The 17,304-nt window shown below is 42.7% G+C and overlaps 1 protein-coding gene across 1 annotated transcript in view; it reads right to left on the bottom strand.

The window, feature by feature from the left end:
• bmpr1ba (bone morphogenetic protein receptor, type IBa) overlaps nt 1–17,304 on the bottom strand; it is an 84,713-nt gene that overhangs the window by 12,872 nt on the left and 54,537 nt on the right. The window contains exon 3 of the mRNA XM_061038885.1: nt 16,715–17,128. Coding sequence (XP_060894868.1) covers nt 16,715–16,820 — 106 coding nt within the window. The 5' untranslated portion in view covers nt 16,821–17,128. The remainder of the gene's footprint in view (nt 1–16,714; nt 17,129–17,304) is intronic.

The following is a 17,304-nucleotide window of genomic DNA, read 5'->3' as shown; positions in this document are numbered from 1 at the left end:
CCCCAAACTCTTATCTTCTAGAGAAAATATTGCCTCTGTGAAGATGAAAAATATACGCTCTCTTAGCGCTGGTGTAGAATGGCACAGACATTCTCTCATATGCCTCAGACAGATGTTCATAGAATAACATACTTTTTGATGGACACAGGTAAGAGAACATGGGAGGAAAAACACGCACTGACCAATGGGGCTTCAGCTGAAATGCCCCTAAGTACCGCTTATGTCAAAACATGCTAAAAAGTCAAACGCTCTGTGCTCTGAAACCGCCTGAATTTCCCGTTCACTTCGCTTGACACAATAATTGTTTCAAGCTCCTTCGCTAAAAATCGGCTTTCAGATACCACTATGAGCTCTCAGGTCTCCCCTATAGGCAGATTTTGGGGGCTCCATGGCAGGATATAGGGGCCCACTGTAAACACACAATTAACAACCGTGGCCCCAGAAAACTAAAAAAAAAAACCTCAAAGGCCTCTTTTGAACAAATGCATCTCTGTGGAAAGTGAAACAAAAAAGGAAAGAAAGAAAGAAGAGGAAAGATACAAAGAGAGAGAGATAGAGAGAGAGAGAGAGAGAGAGAGAGAGAGAGGGGTTAGGAGTCAGAGGGATACTGTGCATGAGACGGAAAGATGAAGAAAGGAGATTTGGAGAGAGACGGACAGAATGACAGAAGAGAGAAAAAAAGAGAGAGAGAGAGAGAGAGAGAGAGAGAGAGAGAGAACATATTCATTAGTTATCCCGGCCATGTCAAACAAAGCCTACCAGAAAAGCCCCTTTCAATAAGCCCGTGTAAACACCACCCGCCTCCCCCTTCCACTTAAGACACACTCATTTGACAACACGGCTCGCTTCCTGCCCCCTTCTTTCTCCTCTAAGTAGCAGTTCATCTTCTGCTGTTTGACAGAGCCGTCTGCGCACCGAAGACACATGGAAGGTGAAACTTTTTTTTTCTCCTTCTCCTTCCCCTCCCCACTCTCTCTCTCTCTCTCTCTCTCTCTCTCTCGCTCACTCACTTAAAGTTTTTTGCCTCCGTCTCGCCTTCCTGATGCTTTCAGTGCCTGCTGCTCTTATCTCCTTGTTCTTCTTCCTGTCAGTGTCGAGACGAGCCGAGCCATCCCACGTGTGCAGGAATGTGTTAATGAACGCCACTTTGTGATCTGGAGGGTTGTGATGCTGGGAAGCTGACTCTCTTGGTGTTTTTGGCTAAACTGACCCCATCAGTTCAAATCTGTTTTTACCCCTGGAGACCCTGTGACAAAGCTCTCTTTTTTGGGCACAGTATTGTTGATATCACTACTCATCTTTAATATGTTGGCTAAAGCTCATTTTGAGCTACAAAACGAATCAAAGCTTACCATTTTTTTACCCTTTTTTTTTTTTTGCACTCGGCCGCCCCCACGTCCACAGTCTCACAGTTTCTGTTAAATACATTTTGTTTTTTCTTGACGACAGGAAGAAGTTATGCACCATTACTCCTCCAACCCCCCTTTTCTTGTTAAACTTTCAAAAGAAGTCCACTCCGCTTTCATACGCCCTTCTTCTCTTTTCATCCCTCTTCTACCCTCTATACGTCTTCTCGTTTTCTTCATTTTAACACCTCTGAAAGCATCGCCTGCTAAAAACTCACACATTAATGTTGTATAAAATTCTACTACAAGAACAAGTAGACATAGAAAATCTGAGGAACAGATCGTCTAGTGAAAAGAGCGATAAAGCAGCTAGGGGAGGGGCAAAATATCCATACTGGGCCACGTACTCATATCATGAGTTAGCCTGCTTTTCCCACCCCTAATAGCGACTGCTGTTTGAATTTAATAGAGTAGAATTACTTGATCCCAAACTGGGAAATTGTGGCGTTACAGCAGCAGGTTATCCAAACACACAATATTAGCAAATCTAAATATAATATAATATTAAATACAAAGTAAAAGCACTAAAAATATCAAAACTAAGAATGGGAATATATACAACCAGGATTTAATTTAGCATTACTAGTCTTAAATAGGAAAATATTAAATACAACATACTTTGCTGGAGATAAATGTAAATGTGCAAAAACAGAGTTGTAAATGAACAGTATTGAAATAGGGAGCTGTCATGATGACAGTTCTCTGCTCGCAAGAGGTGAACTGTTGTACAGAGTTATGGCCTTCGGTAAGAAAGATTTCCTGTATCTGTCCTTGTGACAGCAGAGTTGGATCAGTCAAATAGAATTATTTAAAGAACAAAACAAATCACTCAGTCCCGCGAGGAAAACAAATAGGACTATTTACAGTTCTGAGGAAATCTTTGTTCTTCTCCAACAACCAGACTTAGGACAGACCACCATGTAGAAAAACCACAAAGACACAAAGAAGTGTCACATAGTTGAGACAGATGATGATTTCTTGAGCTCAAACGGGAACAATAAAAACCAAGGGGAGGGAAGCTGTTGAAGCTGTTTGAGCTGCATTCATCCCCTCATGCCCTCCATCACAACAACATCATCAACGGCTCTTCAAACATTCCTTCATTATGTCACTCTGATGAATGATGCTGTAATGAGCCTCTGCCAGTCTCTGCTTAAACAGCTGTCATCTGCCAGCTTTATGCAGCAACCAGTGTGTGTGTGTGTGTGTGTGTGTGTGTGTGTGTGTGTGTGTGTGTGTGTGTGTGTGTGTTTGTGTCCTTTCATGAGGGTGAGTGACAGGTACACAAGCATCCCGGAACTGTGAGTCCAGTCCAGAAGGCCCTCATCGTCCCTCTGGAATACAAGGAAATGATGAAACGGTCCTTGAAGGAGGTGTGAGGGAGCACAGCAAAGGAAAAGGGGAGAAAGGATACCAGCTGGCCTCTTCATCAAAAGCTCCTTTGCTCCTTCTCATGGCCATCTGTGGGCTCCTACTCATAACAAAACAGTTCACATCAATTCACAGGCAGCGGGCATCCGGCTGGATCAGTGGGCTGGGAGTACTGTGTGATGCAACTGGTGCAAATATGGTGCAGGAAGTTTGTCCTGATAATAAAATGCAGGAAAACTTAATGTACTTATGAAGTGCTTTCACACATGCACAAAACTCCTCAAAATCTTCAGGAATCTTCGCATGATTTTTTTTTTTTTTTTATCCTGCCTTCACCCAGATTTTTTCCTGCAAGCACCCTGGTAGAATTTCCACAAGAAGTCAGGGGGAACCTAGGCGAAAATGCAACAGCAAACATTCAGAAATATTCACCATGAGCCAGTGGGAGGGGTTAAAGAAGCTGCTGCTTAGTCGGCCATTCCTGCAACGTTTCTGTGAAGTACATGTGTGAACAATGCGACCCCTCCAGAAAGGTTCAGGAGTTTATGTAAAAACAGTTATTCTTCTGTTTTGTGTCTGTAGATTTAAAGTAATGTAAAAAAGTCGAAGGTCGTGTGCGGACATACTTGGCCCATAAAGCTCGTTTCTGACAGGGATTCTCTAACTATTGTTTCGGTAATGTTTCAAGTGAAATGCATTTAAGTTATAAATAAACAGAGTTGATAAAAGAAGATGGAAAACGTCCTCCTACATGTCTTTTCAAATCATTCCTGTGGCAGACAAATGGAGCTAAAAGAAGCGTCGCTGATCTCTTACAGATCCCTTTAAGCAGCTGCTTCTTTTTTCTACCACGAGACAGATGTGTATGTCACAGAGGAATGCCTTACCATATGCAGCGGCGTACTGTATACAGCGCCTGACACCTTTGACAAAAGGTGAAATATTATCTCAAATAAACATTTACGGACATGTAAACAGTTTGTGGAAAAGGAGAACAAAGTTGTCCCTCTTCTCTTTAAAAGGACGCAGCTTCAATCTGGTCTCAATAAGATAGTGTTTGGTGTCTTTTATCTTGCCCCATCTGGGTTTATTATATTTGCTTTAGTATTGGGAGAAAAATCACCAAAACTGGTGTTGTGAAGCTCTCCAGCTTGCTAAAATAAACACCCATCATCTGCTCTATTGGAGTGACAGTGATTATTGATATCGGATGAACTGTCAGTGAACTTTTTACTAATTAGTTCCATTGATGGAGACTTGGAGAATCCATCTCCCGCTTTCTGAAATGCGGAAAATCAATTTTTAAGAAATTCCACTGGGCGATGCATTCAAACAGTCCATTCAAAGGGGCAGATACAGGGAGCTCTCAGCGTCCCTCGGCATCAGCTGATTTTTTTTTTCGCTGCAGTCACAGCGCTCTCAGTTGACAATAGTTCAATCGTTTTTATGATACTGCCACGCTCATCAATGTCACTTCTTTCCTCACCGACCAATCAAAATCAAGAAGAGAGGGACTTCTGATATCAACTTTGTCAACAACAACGGTTTATCTCATGTACCAAAACTCATTTTTTAAAGGATGCTATCAAGGTCTAGAGTGACTGCTAAAACCAGGACATCTTTCCTTTCTGTTATTTTCAAGTTTTCTTTGCAATACTTCTTTAAGTAAAATAAAATGTTAAGCATCGAGAGCAATTAAAAACAGACTTAAAAGTCAAAATCAACTGACCCAGATGTGAAAGCCAAACTTGGGTGTGTACCTCTTGATGACAAAGATGAAAGTTCAGTTTATCAAATCTTAAAATGCATTAAACACAAACTTCTACAACAGATCTGTATTCCAAAGTGGCATTACATGTCCAACAAACATAACCACAATAAATGAACAAAGCATCAGATATCGGTCTGGCCATGCTGGACGAGTTTAAATTATTACACGCTTCTTTAGCGTTTAATCAAAATCGGGGTTTTGAGTCTGAACACGGCATACTCAGACTATGATGCACTCGCCGTCATAGAGCAATAAGAGAGCATTAGGTTACAATACACACGCCCTCATACTTAATTCAAACTTGGCAGCTATTTATACCTTACTGGATATGCTATTCCCCGTGATATCATCATGTGACTCATTGTTCCATCATGGTGGTATGCAAAAATCATGCCTATAAACTGATAAACAATAGCATCACACACGCCAAGTCGGTGGTTGGCCATGGCAGCTACAACAGCCCAAGTTTAGAAATCCACACAGACACCCACAGTGTGCATTTAACAGAGCAACTAATAACACACACACACACACACACACACACACACACACACACACACACACACACACACACACACACACACACACACACACACACACACACACACACACACACACACATGCACACTCTCCCACATGCTGAGGGCGGCTTGGTAAATGGAGAACGACAACACAATGGGGATGCTTTGGATTTTTTGGTGGATTCAATGCTTTGTTGTAGGAAAGTTGAATTCTTCTTCATATGAAATCAGCCTTATAGAGAGTCTATGGGTGTGTGTTGTGCTCTCATAAGTCAGACTGAATGAAAGAGATACGCTTTTGATAATTACTGACACCCTGTATTCATAGAGGCACAACATCATTGTATTTGACATTTTTTAAAGAGAGTTGTGTCTGTAGTGAGATTCTTAAAGTAAGAAAGGTGAAGCAATCTTTTGACAATCTCTTGATCTCGGTCATTGGCTCGTTCTCGTCTCTTACTCAGAGCTGTGTTTTTCTTTTTCTTACACATTCATACATTTAAACGGTGTTAAAACAATTTGATTTATTGTGTTTGTGTGACTCATACTGGACATCAGAAGACATGTAAATGAGTCTGACCGAAGTTGAATTTCTGGGAGTCGGACTAACACACCCACAGTAGATGATGCGGTTGGGGGTTGATTAACGGATCCGCTCTAGCCCGAGCGTTCTGAGCATGCTCCTCATTTCCCACGCCGGGTTTTGATCAAGAAGTCTAACGGCATAAATGCGGAGAAGAAGAAAACAAGACGGAGGTATCACCATGGTGCGTGCTACAGTGAGAATCACATCGCATTTTTTGGACAGTCGAGGAGACACTGTTTATGTTGTGTCAGCTGAAGGCGTTAAATATATTGGAGTACATTTATAGTTATGTGACATGCAATAGCGGGTCCAATGGTAACTAGCTGAACTGGGGCAACTCGCCACCTTCCAAAGTGGAGTCAGTTCTTCTTCAGTGCTTGTACACTGGGAGAAGGTCAGTAGTCTAGTTAATCGCCTTAAAGAGATATAACCATAACTTGACTTAACATGGAAACGCACTGACTTAATTAAAATCTAATAAATGGCAATTCATGGACGGCTGTGGCTCAGTGGTAGAGTCAGTTGTCTCTCAACTGGAAGGTCGGGGTTTGATCCTCATCCACATGTCAGATGTGTCCTTGGGCAAGACACTTAACCTTAAATTGCTTCCGCTGCTTCATCTGCGGGATGTATGAATGTGTATGAATGGGATTAGTTAACACCTCTACCATCAGGATGTGAAAAGGGGTTGAACGTGTAGGTGTGACCTGCGCTATTAAAGTGATTTGATTATTCAGAAGACTAGAAAAGCTTTATACAAGCTCAAGTCCATTTACTAATGACCAATATAACATGACCATCTTGATGTAGCAAACAACTTGAGAATGAAGATGAGAGCCTTTGCTTTAATCAAAGTGTCTCTCCCTCTTTAGAAAAACACTTTTTAATCATCTCATTGTCAACATATAACATCTTACAAGGAAGCGATTGAACACTCTTTTTCCCTGGCAGGCTGAGAAATCGTCCCCCCCCCCCCTCAAAAACACATAAACTGCAGGTTTTTTTTTTTTAATAAATAGTCTTGAGTTACACAAACCTTTAAATAAACAACACACACACTCTGAGTTGAGATGTGCAGAAGGAGCACTGTCAAGAAATGGAAGAAAATAGAGGATGATTCTAAATGTAGATTTTGCCCTGAAGCGACAAATAAAAACGACCTAAACGGACAAACTGCGCTGCAGGTTTCGGATTTTCAGCACACAAGTGTAACTCTGTTCTCCCTTGGTATGTTAACAAATCGCTTCTTCACAGTAAACCCTCAGACTAAGATAATAGTTGGATTAAGTCACAGTAACCCAAAATACTCCCTAACCCCGTTCAAGCTGTTTTGGTATTCAGCGTACTTTCTGTAATGAGGAGTGGTAGCAACACAAGCGCTGATAAGAGACGCTGAGATATAATGAAAAATTCAGACTTATGTGTCAGCTGTTATTGACAATCGCTTACAGAAAACCTTGACTCAGGATTACAGAATGTAGTTACACAAAAAGCTGTTTGACTTTTGTCCATATCCAACAGATGAGGTCTTTTCATAGGTGTTTGTGCAAATAGAAAGTGAAGTATCCCTCCACTTTGAACGAGATATCTAATGACCTTGAAGACATTCTGCTGCATATTAGCTTGGAGATTTTATGTGTGAAGGCAAATGGCAAAATGTTTCACCCCAACTTTATCCAGATTTTTTTCCCAACCAGCCTCTAAGAAACAAATCTCATATCATGAGTCTGGTTTGATCTTTGTGCATGTAATGAAGCTGCTTCGTATTCTTTTCTGCTTGCCAGTATGATCTTATCCACGTTGTAGCGACTATCCAACATCCCCAGTGGTCAAATCCAACTTTCGTCTCTTGTGTAGGTGTATGGAAAGGTCCTGATGAGTTTCCAAAAGTAAATAAATATCCGAAAATGGAATAACTTTGGCTGACGTTCCAGTTTATGGCAAATATAATGTTTATTATGAACATTTACCTGGTTAAATAAAGGTTCATGAAGCAGACAACGAATGTTGCTATGATTATATTTATGTGAACTTCCTGTTCACCTGTGACCTATAAACACCTGACTAAACCACCTGACCACTCCAATGACCTATTATCACCATCTAGTGTCCAAGTTAAGTAAATAAATAAACATTTAAACCAAAACCATTGAAATATAATACATGGGGGCGCCGGTAGCCTGGTGCACCCCATGTGTGGAGGCTGTGGTCCTCCAGGCGGGCAGCCCCGGGTTTGGATCCGACCTTTGTCTTCTTTCACGCAGGTCATTCCCCACTCTCTCTCTCTCTCCCAGATTTCTGACTCTATCCACTGTCCTATCTCTAAAATAAAGGCATGAAAAAATAAAATAAATAAACCTTGGCTCCTACACACGAGGATGTAAACATACACTGTAACTTTCTGAGTCCTTTCACACCATCCATTATGCCTGAGAGAGAAAATCTCCCGCTGTGAGGGACATGTGTGAAAGGGGAATTCTGTAAAATGTCAGGAGCAGACTATCCTGTAATATTCTACACATTTTCAGGGCTGTATTTGTGAAAGGGGACTTAAGAGACTGTAGACCCCACACACCCCTGCTGACTTCTAAGGGATTCTTACTCCCTCAAACTACAGCCACATTCAGCATTCAGACTTATCTAAATACTCAACATGTGTAAAATCAGTCTCTACCAAAGAGGGCAATAAAGTACCATCAAGTCAATCCTGTGGATACATTTGTTTTGGAACATCACTTCGCCAAATAGAAATGTTCCGACCGTAAATGCCATCAACCTTGACGAGACTATTCTGACCGGGACGTATCATGGAAATGTACAGTCATGCTGCCCTTCTGACACACAACATACAGTACATATCAAACTGTGCTGGAACTGAGATATGATGAACACACAAACATGCACACACACACACACACACATTAAGAGCCAAGGAGTGTGTAATAAGACACCTGGAACTCAAACGTCTCTTTTATGATGCATCGACTTCATGCCAGGGGCGATCACAACACTCTGTCAGTGAGCAAAACCTCACACACACACACACACACACACACACACACACACACACACACACACACACACACACACACATTGACTAACTGTGACTGATGATGATTGTTAAAACTGAATTGTAAATGAACAAAAACTGAATTTAACACGTCTGACACTGAGCATGAGAATAAATCGGAGTGTAGGTGAGTGCCTTGCTGTGTTGTTGTGGGAGTGCAGAGGTGTTTTTTTTATACATGTGTGTGTGTGTGTGTGTGTAAGTGTGTGTAGAGTGAGGGCTGATGGTGTTAACATTACAGCTGCCATGTGTTTATTTCCCACAGTTCTGGTCTGTGGCGTCTCCATCATCTCCACGGGCTTAAAAAGTCACTTTCCATCCATTTACGGCCTTCATGTGTATACAGAATGTGCATGTGTGTGTGTGTGTGTGTGTGTGTGTGTGTGTGTGTGTGTGGACTGTGGTTGGATATTAATATGTATCACCCCATAAATGTTTGGCTAATGTGTTGAATATGGGACTAAGTGTGTATTTGTGTAACAGCCATGACCAGAACACATATCTGCAACAATCAGTGTGTGTGTGTGTGTGTGTGTGTGTGTGTGTGTGTGTGTGTGTGTGTGTGTGTGTGTGTGTGTGTGTGTGTGTGTGTGTGTGTGTGTGTGTGTGCATGTGTCCCTGCTTTATATTTGTACATGTGTGTGTGTGTGTGTGTGTGCATATTTGTACAAGTATGCATGTTTACAGTTGTATGCGTCCTACTGTCTCCTCCGTGCGATTAGCTTCCCATTAACTTAGTCACATATCACCCATCGGTGGCTCCAGGCCTCCTCTGTATTATCTCCCAGGACAAACATGCTGTCAGCGAGGCAGCTTCACACACACACACACACACACACATACACACACACACACACACGTACAGTATACACATATTCTGCTTCCACTCCCATCAGGACAGCCATCAGATACATGTGGTTGGGTATCAAAGTTGTTTAGATTGCTTATCAGTCGGGTACATTTTTCTAAAAACTCTAAACTTTGAGCTTTTGAAGTTTCATATTTCCCTGCAACATTTTAACTTATTAAAACATCAGATTCTTAATGATGACTTTTTTTTTTTTTTTTAAGATTTATTTTTGGGCCTTTAATGGAGAGAAAGGACAATGGATAGAGTTTGAAATCAGGGAGAGAGAGAGTGGGAAATGACAGGCGGGAGAGGAGCCACAGGTGGGATTCGAGCCTGGGGCCGCCCGATTGGAGGACCAAGGCCTCCATGCATGGGGTGTGCACACTAACCACTGCGCCACCAGCGCCCCAGATTGTTAATGATGACTGAAACTAATTGTCTTCTTGGTTTTGTATTTTGATATTGCGGTCACGTCTGCATGTGTGGTCCCCAGGAAGAGAAGGTGCTACCTTTGGAGGGATCAAAATAAATAATTTATTTAAATGTAATCGTGGTTACACATTAAATTAAGGTCACAATATTCACCATTTACTAGTTGATTATTAGCATGCTAATTAGTAGCATACTGGCTGATTATTAGGGCGCACTCACACTTGGTAATCTGTACTGTGTCTAAGCACGCTTCACCCCTAAAGTCCAGTTCTTTTGAGTAGTGTGAGCGCTCCGATCGTACACTTCCTCGGCCCTGGCACGCTTGAAAGACGTGTTCTTCGGCACGGTACAGTTCATGCACGACTCTGCTCCTCAAACACCGACCGTCCCTCCTCCTCCATCTGTCTTGACTCATAACACAAAGTCACATGACACAAACAATGTGCAGCTACTCTCTGCCCATCACCATCCACAAAAAGAAAACCACTGTTCCAGGGGCAGGGAGCGGGTGGTGTGTGTGTGTGGGGGGGGGGGGGTTTGAGTGCATGGAAAACCCTAAGCCTTTATAGTCCCTTTGCACTGCGGCTGCGACAGCCAGCTTTGCTCCGCTTCACCTGCTGTCTGTCCATCACTCTATTGTGTTGGACTGTTCTGTGCAGAGAGAGCCCAGATCATGGCAGCACTTCACAGCAACAACCAGCGCCGCCTAAACCATGACAAAAAGTTTAAATTAAAGTACCACCATGCTCTTTAACACGGCTACATGCCCATCCACAACATCCAATACAAAAGAAGGCAAATCTATGCCAAAAAAATAAAACCAACTCGATCAAAATCGTATATTTTTTTAGGGGGGGAACGCCCGTAGCTCAGTCTGTAGGGACTTGAGTTGGGAACCAGGCGGTCGCCGGCTCAAGTCCAGGTGCGGACAGTATTCAGTATTTTGGAAACTAGAGAGAGCCGGTATGAACTAAGGGGAATAGGTGTGTATAAAAAACCAAAGGTAAGGACAAACATAAAGAACAGGTGTATTTCGGTAAAAGGGGTTAACTTGTGGAATACTTCTGCCATGTCACTTTTCAGATTAATTTTTGATTGATTTGATTTTTGTTTAAAAAAATGCTGTTTAACAAATATAAAAGGTCGGTTTGATTATTTTTTTGTGACTGTGACTTTTTTGTTTGTTTCATTTATTTTGTTTTGAAACAAATTTTTGTTCTGACATGTTTTGTTTTTTGTAACCAAACTAGTCGTGTCTTAAATAATGAGATTTGTAATAAGGGTAGGTGTAATAAGCTAAAGCTTCAGCCTACACCTTTTCAGTCAAAATGTTTTTGTTTTTTCTTGTGACCGAAATAAATGATTACTACTAAGTCAGGGAATTGGTCTGGTAGCTGGAGAGGTGCCAGTTCACCTTCTGAGAACTGCTGATGTGCCCTTGAGCGAGGCACCAAACCCACACACACACCACCAGCTCAGGAGTGCTCGCTGTGGCCAGGTTCAAAAGACTGGTTTATATTCACAACGAGACACAAAGGAAAGAGAGAAATCACATTTTTCTTCTGAGTAATATGACACAAAAGCATCTTTGTTGCTTACGTGTGTTTAGTTACAAAACTTAATCCATTTGTCATGCTCTTAAAAAAGATCCAAACAAGCACAATCACAACTTCAGACTCTTCAAAACAAGGCTTTTTCTTAGACGTACCAAACTCTCTCTCTACCTCACTCTCTCTCTCTCTCTCTCAAACACAAACACACTCATGTATTACTTCCCCTGCTCCAGCTGTGTCTTAAGAAGTCACGGCCTGACCGGTAATCTGACGGCGACAGAAGTTACTGGATCTGTATCCATTACAGGATGTAATACCCCTCAGTCCCAAACTCTCCTCGCTCTGCCCTACACCTTCCACCTTCTCAGAGGTCATTTCAAGATCATGTTTTTCTCTCTCAAACACACACAACACAGGACCTGTACCCAGGTACGAATCAGGCAACACATGTCGTTTCGCGGTCACTCCTTTGTCACTCTGTCCTCGACTCGTGCTGCACCCTCACCTGTAAGGAGGACTCCAGCTGTGCTGAAGATCAGACTTCATGAAGCCTCGATCTAAAAGGTGTGAGTTTACCTCATGACACCGACAATTTGTTCTTAACAAGCGGCGGCAACACCTCCCCTCTGTGTTTTACTTTAACAGCCAGCGGATCAGTGGTTCTAATGAGGGATCGGCTTGCAGTGGGGGGGGGGGGAACTCAACACATCCTGTCAGGAAGCTTTGAGGAGCAGAAAGCGCTAGCAGCAGTTTGGTACGGTGAGTCAGCCGCTCGCAGCCTTCTGCTCCTCTTATTTTTCTCCAAAAGTGCCGCCTTTTGAGATACGCCTCAGTCGGCTTTTACACGAGGACACAAATTTTGTCAATGACTCCCGACCCCGAGTGCATCTATGAACCTCTAAGAGTCTCCTGAAAGAGAATCATTTAAGGTGATAAGATTGCGACGATTCATGCGGGTAAAAAGATATCGCATCCTGTCTTTTTTTGTACCTGCACAGCTCATTTTTCTGTAAAGTTAAGAGTCTAAGTAACACCAGAAGGACTCATTTTAATGGTAATCCCCCCCCCCCCTCCCTCTTCTGTGAGGTAAAAATCTCACTGGGAAAGCTGAAATCAGGGAGCAGGTGCTCAGTGACTCACACACACACAGACAAACGGCGAAAGCACCAGATTTTGGCAACGACTTCATGCAACTAAAAACAGATTGCAGAATTGCAAGATTTGAATTGCAAGCTGCAGAATTGCAAGTTAAAAGTGTTGAAAACTTCTCAAGACGAGTGAAGAGTGAATGAATTCGGTGCTTAAAACTCTGTTAAAACAAAAAAAGAGAAAGATTCTTCCACAGAGCGCGACAGAGTCTCATTAGCGGGGCAGTGACAAAAGCAAAGCAACTGGCAAGAGCTTTGACTGTGAAAACCGATACAGCGGTGCTTATTTCCACCAAGGACAATGAAATGTAAGCTATCACGCTCACTCCTCACTTCCCAGAACTCTCGGTGAAGACTGCAGCAACGGCGTAGGTGGAAGGTCACAGAAGATCTGTGCGTGCGTGTGTGTGTGTGTGTGAGTGTGAGATTCACAAAAAGTTTGCATGAGCGGAGTGCATTCCCCCTGTGTTCCCTCACTTCTCCTTGAAGAATAATGAACACACTGTCCTGTCGATGTTTCTCTGCAGAGACAAAGGGTTTAGACGCAGAGCAGAGCAAACTGTGACCTTCATGCAGACACAACATCGCAGACGTCTCACACCTGTCTTAAAAGACCTGGGATCACTCAATCCACTGTGGCTTCTGAGGCTGTGCAAATATGAAATACTTTGATACCATGTGTTTTAAAACAATAATAATACCCCATATAATACAGTCGGTCATTTTAGTGACCGATAGTATCGATAGGACCAAAGTGAAAAAAACAAAAACGACAGATTTTCAACACAAAGCTGCCATGAGAGAGAGAGAGAGAGAGAGAGAGAGAGAGAGAGAGAGAGAGAGAGATTTCTAAATTGCATAAATACATTGCCAATGTATTTGTGCAATTTAGACAGTGTGCAGGAGTTTGCTTGCAATTTTTGTTTAATTAATAAAAAAATAAAAAATAAAAAAAAATCCGGGGGCTAGGACTTCTATTTCTGTTACTTAGCTATCAAAACAGGTACTTATATTGTCCGAGTCTTACTAGTTTGGTATCCAAGTTTAAAATGCTGACATTGTGACAACAGGAGACACTTCAGCTGCTTTCACACTTGCACAAAAACTCCTGAAAAATCTGTCTGAGCTGCATGTGTGAACACAAACAGCCACATTTCCACTTAGACTTTATCTGGAGTTTCTCTTGCTAACCCTCTAGTAGAATTTCCACGTGAAGTCCGAGAGAGCTGATGTGAGAACGCAGCAGGATATAATCCGGAGAATTCAGTACGAGCGAGGAGAAGGGGGGTGGTGATGTTTATACTCTGCCCTACGTGCACGATCATCTGCACCGCCTGTTGTGATCTCTGTGAACATAATGGAACGTTTTCTGTCCTCCAGTCTGTTCTTCTCCGCTCTTTTGTTGATATTGTAGTTCTGCTGAACTACACATAGCATTAATATTGGGGTAAATATTGTCATTATTGCGTCATTTAGCGACTCTGTTGCTTCGTCTGAAACTTCCATGTCTTTCTCTTTACATCATGTGTTGCCTCAGGAGATCCCCCCCCGCCTTGCCCCCGTTTATCAGGGAGAGTCTCCTGCTGTGAGCGACATGTGTGAACAACCAGATGAGGAGGATTTCATTAGAAAGTCCTTTAAGAGAGAACATGAAACAACAGCCAGCAGTGGGAAGAGATGGAGGAAATAAAGTGAGGGGAAAAGTCAGAGGAAGAACACAAGAACGAGCCACTGATAGCTCTATAACTAACTCTCTCTCTCTCTCTCTCTCTCTCTCATTCTCTCTACCCACTCCATGTTTTTTCTTTTCATCCACTTTTCAGAAAACAAATATTTACCTGTTGAGTCACATCTGAAGCTATAGCCGGGGCCGATCAATCATCTGTATGACAACTGATGAATGAGTCTGCAACTGGTTCAATCAATCCTCTGCGTGTCAACAAATGAATGAGGGGATTGCCTGCGGGCCTCGGGGCAGAACGCTGTTTGAATACAGTTTGAACACTTTGGAACTGCTGGGACACACCTGACCTGACCTGACCCCGGCTTCACAACAACCAACAAAAAGTATTAACCTTTAAGTAGTATGAAGACATTTGTTTCTCAGAGTCAAGATTGGTCAGTAAACATGGAAACATGAAGCGAGGTGGGAAGAATAAAACGATGCATTTCTGATGTGAACGTTTGGAGGACGCTCTTGGAATCTACAACTTGTAATTATTAACTTCCACAGACTGAGAAGAGAGACTTATACACTGTACTTTGAGTTTTGATCTGCGCTCCATTAGCAAACATCGCAGCAATAAAACGGTTTATATGAAAGGATTCAGATAAGGAGAAGAAGACAAGCACTTTTTAATGTTTTTTTAATGTGCATTTTTGGGCCTTTATTTATAGATAGGACAGGGAATAGAGTAAAGAATTTGAACCCAGGACCATATCCTCTGTACATGGTGTGCACACACTATCCACTAGGCCACCAGCGCCCCTACAAGTACTTTTCTAATGCAATATTTACTTGATACTGAACAACATGCATGGAGTGACTGACTCTCTGGAGCGTAATGCAAACAAGTAAAAAAAAAAAAACATTTGGTCGGGGTCCAACTTCATGTCAGATTTCACATATGTCTTCTTCTTTGGCAGCTGTTCTGCAGCTTCCCCACGACAGACCAGTCACTGTTGCTGTGAGTCTTTAAACACAGTGTGAATTCTTCTTTCATTTACAGAGTTTGTGATTCTCTCCGCGAGAAAAAAGAGAGTGGCTCTAAAGGAGCCGCGTTAAGGCACAGCGTGGGCTCCAGAGGAAAGCCGACTCGGCCCTGTTGACAATGACAGGAAAGATGGACGAGAAAAGAGGGGGATGACACGCAGCCAGAGGTCACCGGGACGACCTCGGCACATAGCACTCTGTGACGATGAGGTATGAGCCTCGGCTGGCTTAACGTCAGGGCTCTCCAGCTGAAACAATCTCCAATAGACTTTAAATAGACCGGCAAGAACGAGCGAGGAGAAGAATAGACGCGCACAAGAAAACACTGTACGAGCATGTACGACAACACTCAACGTCTCATCATAATCACATTTTATATCGTTTAAGGAAAGCTCCGATGATCTACAGAAGCGCTGAGCGAGGGTTCAGAGAAAACAACAGAGTGTCAAAACCACAATGACACACATCACAGCGCCCCAACATAACAGACTATTACATGCAACACCTCGCCAATCACACTTCAGATACCAAACATGGTCACAGACAAAGCTTTGGCTGATGCGGCTAACGGTAACAATGTCGATGCATGACAATACATCTGCCTGTTAATCTGAGGAAAACAGCAAAAACACAGCGTGACCGAGGAGTGTGACTGAGTGACAGGTCAAATATCAAACTCCAAGAAACTCCAAGAAACTAGAACGAAGTTATAAGATAATCAGTAAGATGAAGTGTGTAGATTCTGCGGTAAATCTAACACAGTTATTCCAAGGGAATAAAATCAAACAAAACTTTGAGAATTAAATCTGAAGATGGAAAGTGAGTGACAAAGATTGTAAAAACATCTCATCCTGGGTTTCTTTAAGCCGCTGGCCTTGATAAAAAAGATCCTTTACATAATGCAGTCATTAACATTAATCAGTAAATGTTACATAAAAAAAACAAAAAAACATGAAGGATTCCCAGGATGTGAAACAAACACATGCAAATCATATGCTGTGAGGATAATGTGTGCATCAGCTGGAGCAGATTTTTATTAAAAACGCTCCAGACTGTCATCATGATTTGTTCACAGACTTCAACAAACAGCAGCAACTTTTTAAAAAAGTAACTCAAATGTAACCAGAAAATGTGAAGAGTAGAAAAGTCAGAAGCTGGTTTCTCAGTGAGGAGAAGTGAACAACAAGAGTTTTTCAAAAGTTTGGAATCAGAGTTACATTTAAGTGCAAAGCCGAGTGAAAACAAGCCACACTTTTCCGGGGGCAGCCGAGGAAAAAGTTTGCAGTCACTCACCGTGTGCTTGAGCGTGAAGAGAAAAGAGTCCGAGCAGCAGCAGAGGACTCGGGCTCCAGAGACAGAGAGACACACAGCGCTGCAGCCTTCCTCCCTGCACGGGCATGGTAGAGAGACTGCCGCTCCACTCCTCTTCCACTCCTCTCTTCAGTGAGCTCCACACACCACACGATCCTCACACACACACACACTGCCTCTCCCTCCGAGTGTGTGCTTGTGTGTGAGAGAGAGAGAGAGAGAGAGGTGGAGGAAGGGAGGAGAGGGAGTACAGGGCATGCAAGCTCCTGTATGTGTGTGTGTGTGTGTGTGTCTGCAGCAACGTGAGAAAGTCCACACCATACAGAACACGACCGGCAGCGGCAGCAGCAGATGCAGTTGATTGTCCTCCAACCCGGTCTGACAGTAGCAGACCAGCTGAGAGAGAGAGAGAGAGAGAGAGAAGGGGAAAAAAGGGGGAGTTTACTTCTCTTGCCTAGTAGAGAGGGTTGACCTGCTCTCACACACACACACACACACACACACACACACACACACACACACACACACACGGGGAGGGAGGACATGGGTTGGGTGGTTGGGTGGAAAGAAAA

Source organism: Labrus mixtus, chromosome 5 (assembly GCF_963584025.1).
Source record: "Labrus mixtus chromosome 5, fLabMix1.1, whole genome shotgun sequence".
In the NCBI taxonomy this organism is placed as follows: domain Eukaryota; kingdom Metazoa; phylum Chordata; class Actinopteri; order Labriformes; family Labridae; genus Labrus; species Labrus mixtus.
This window is presented reverse-complemented; position numbering and strand designations above follow the sequence as displayed.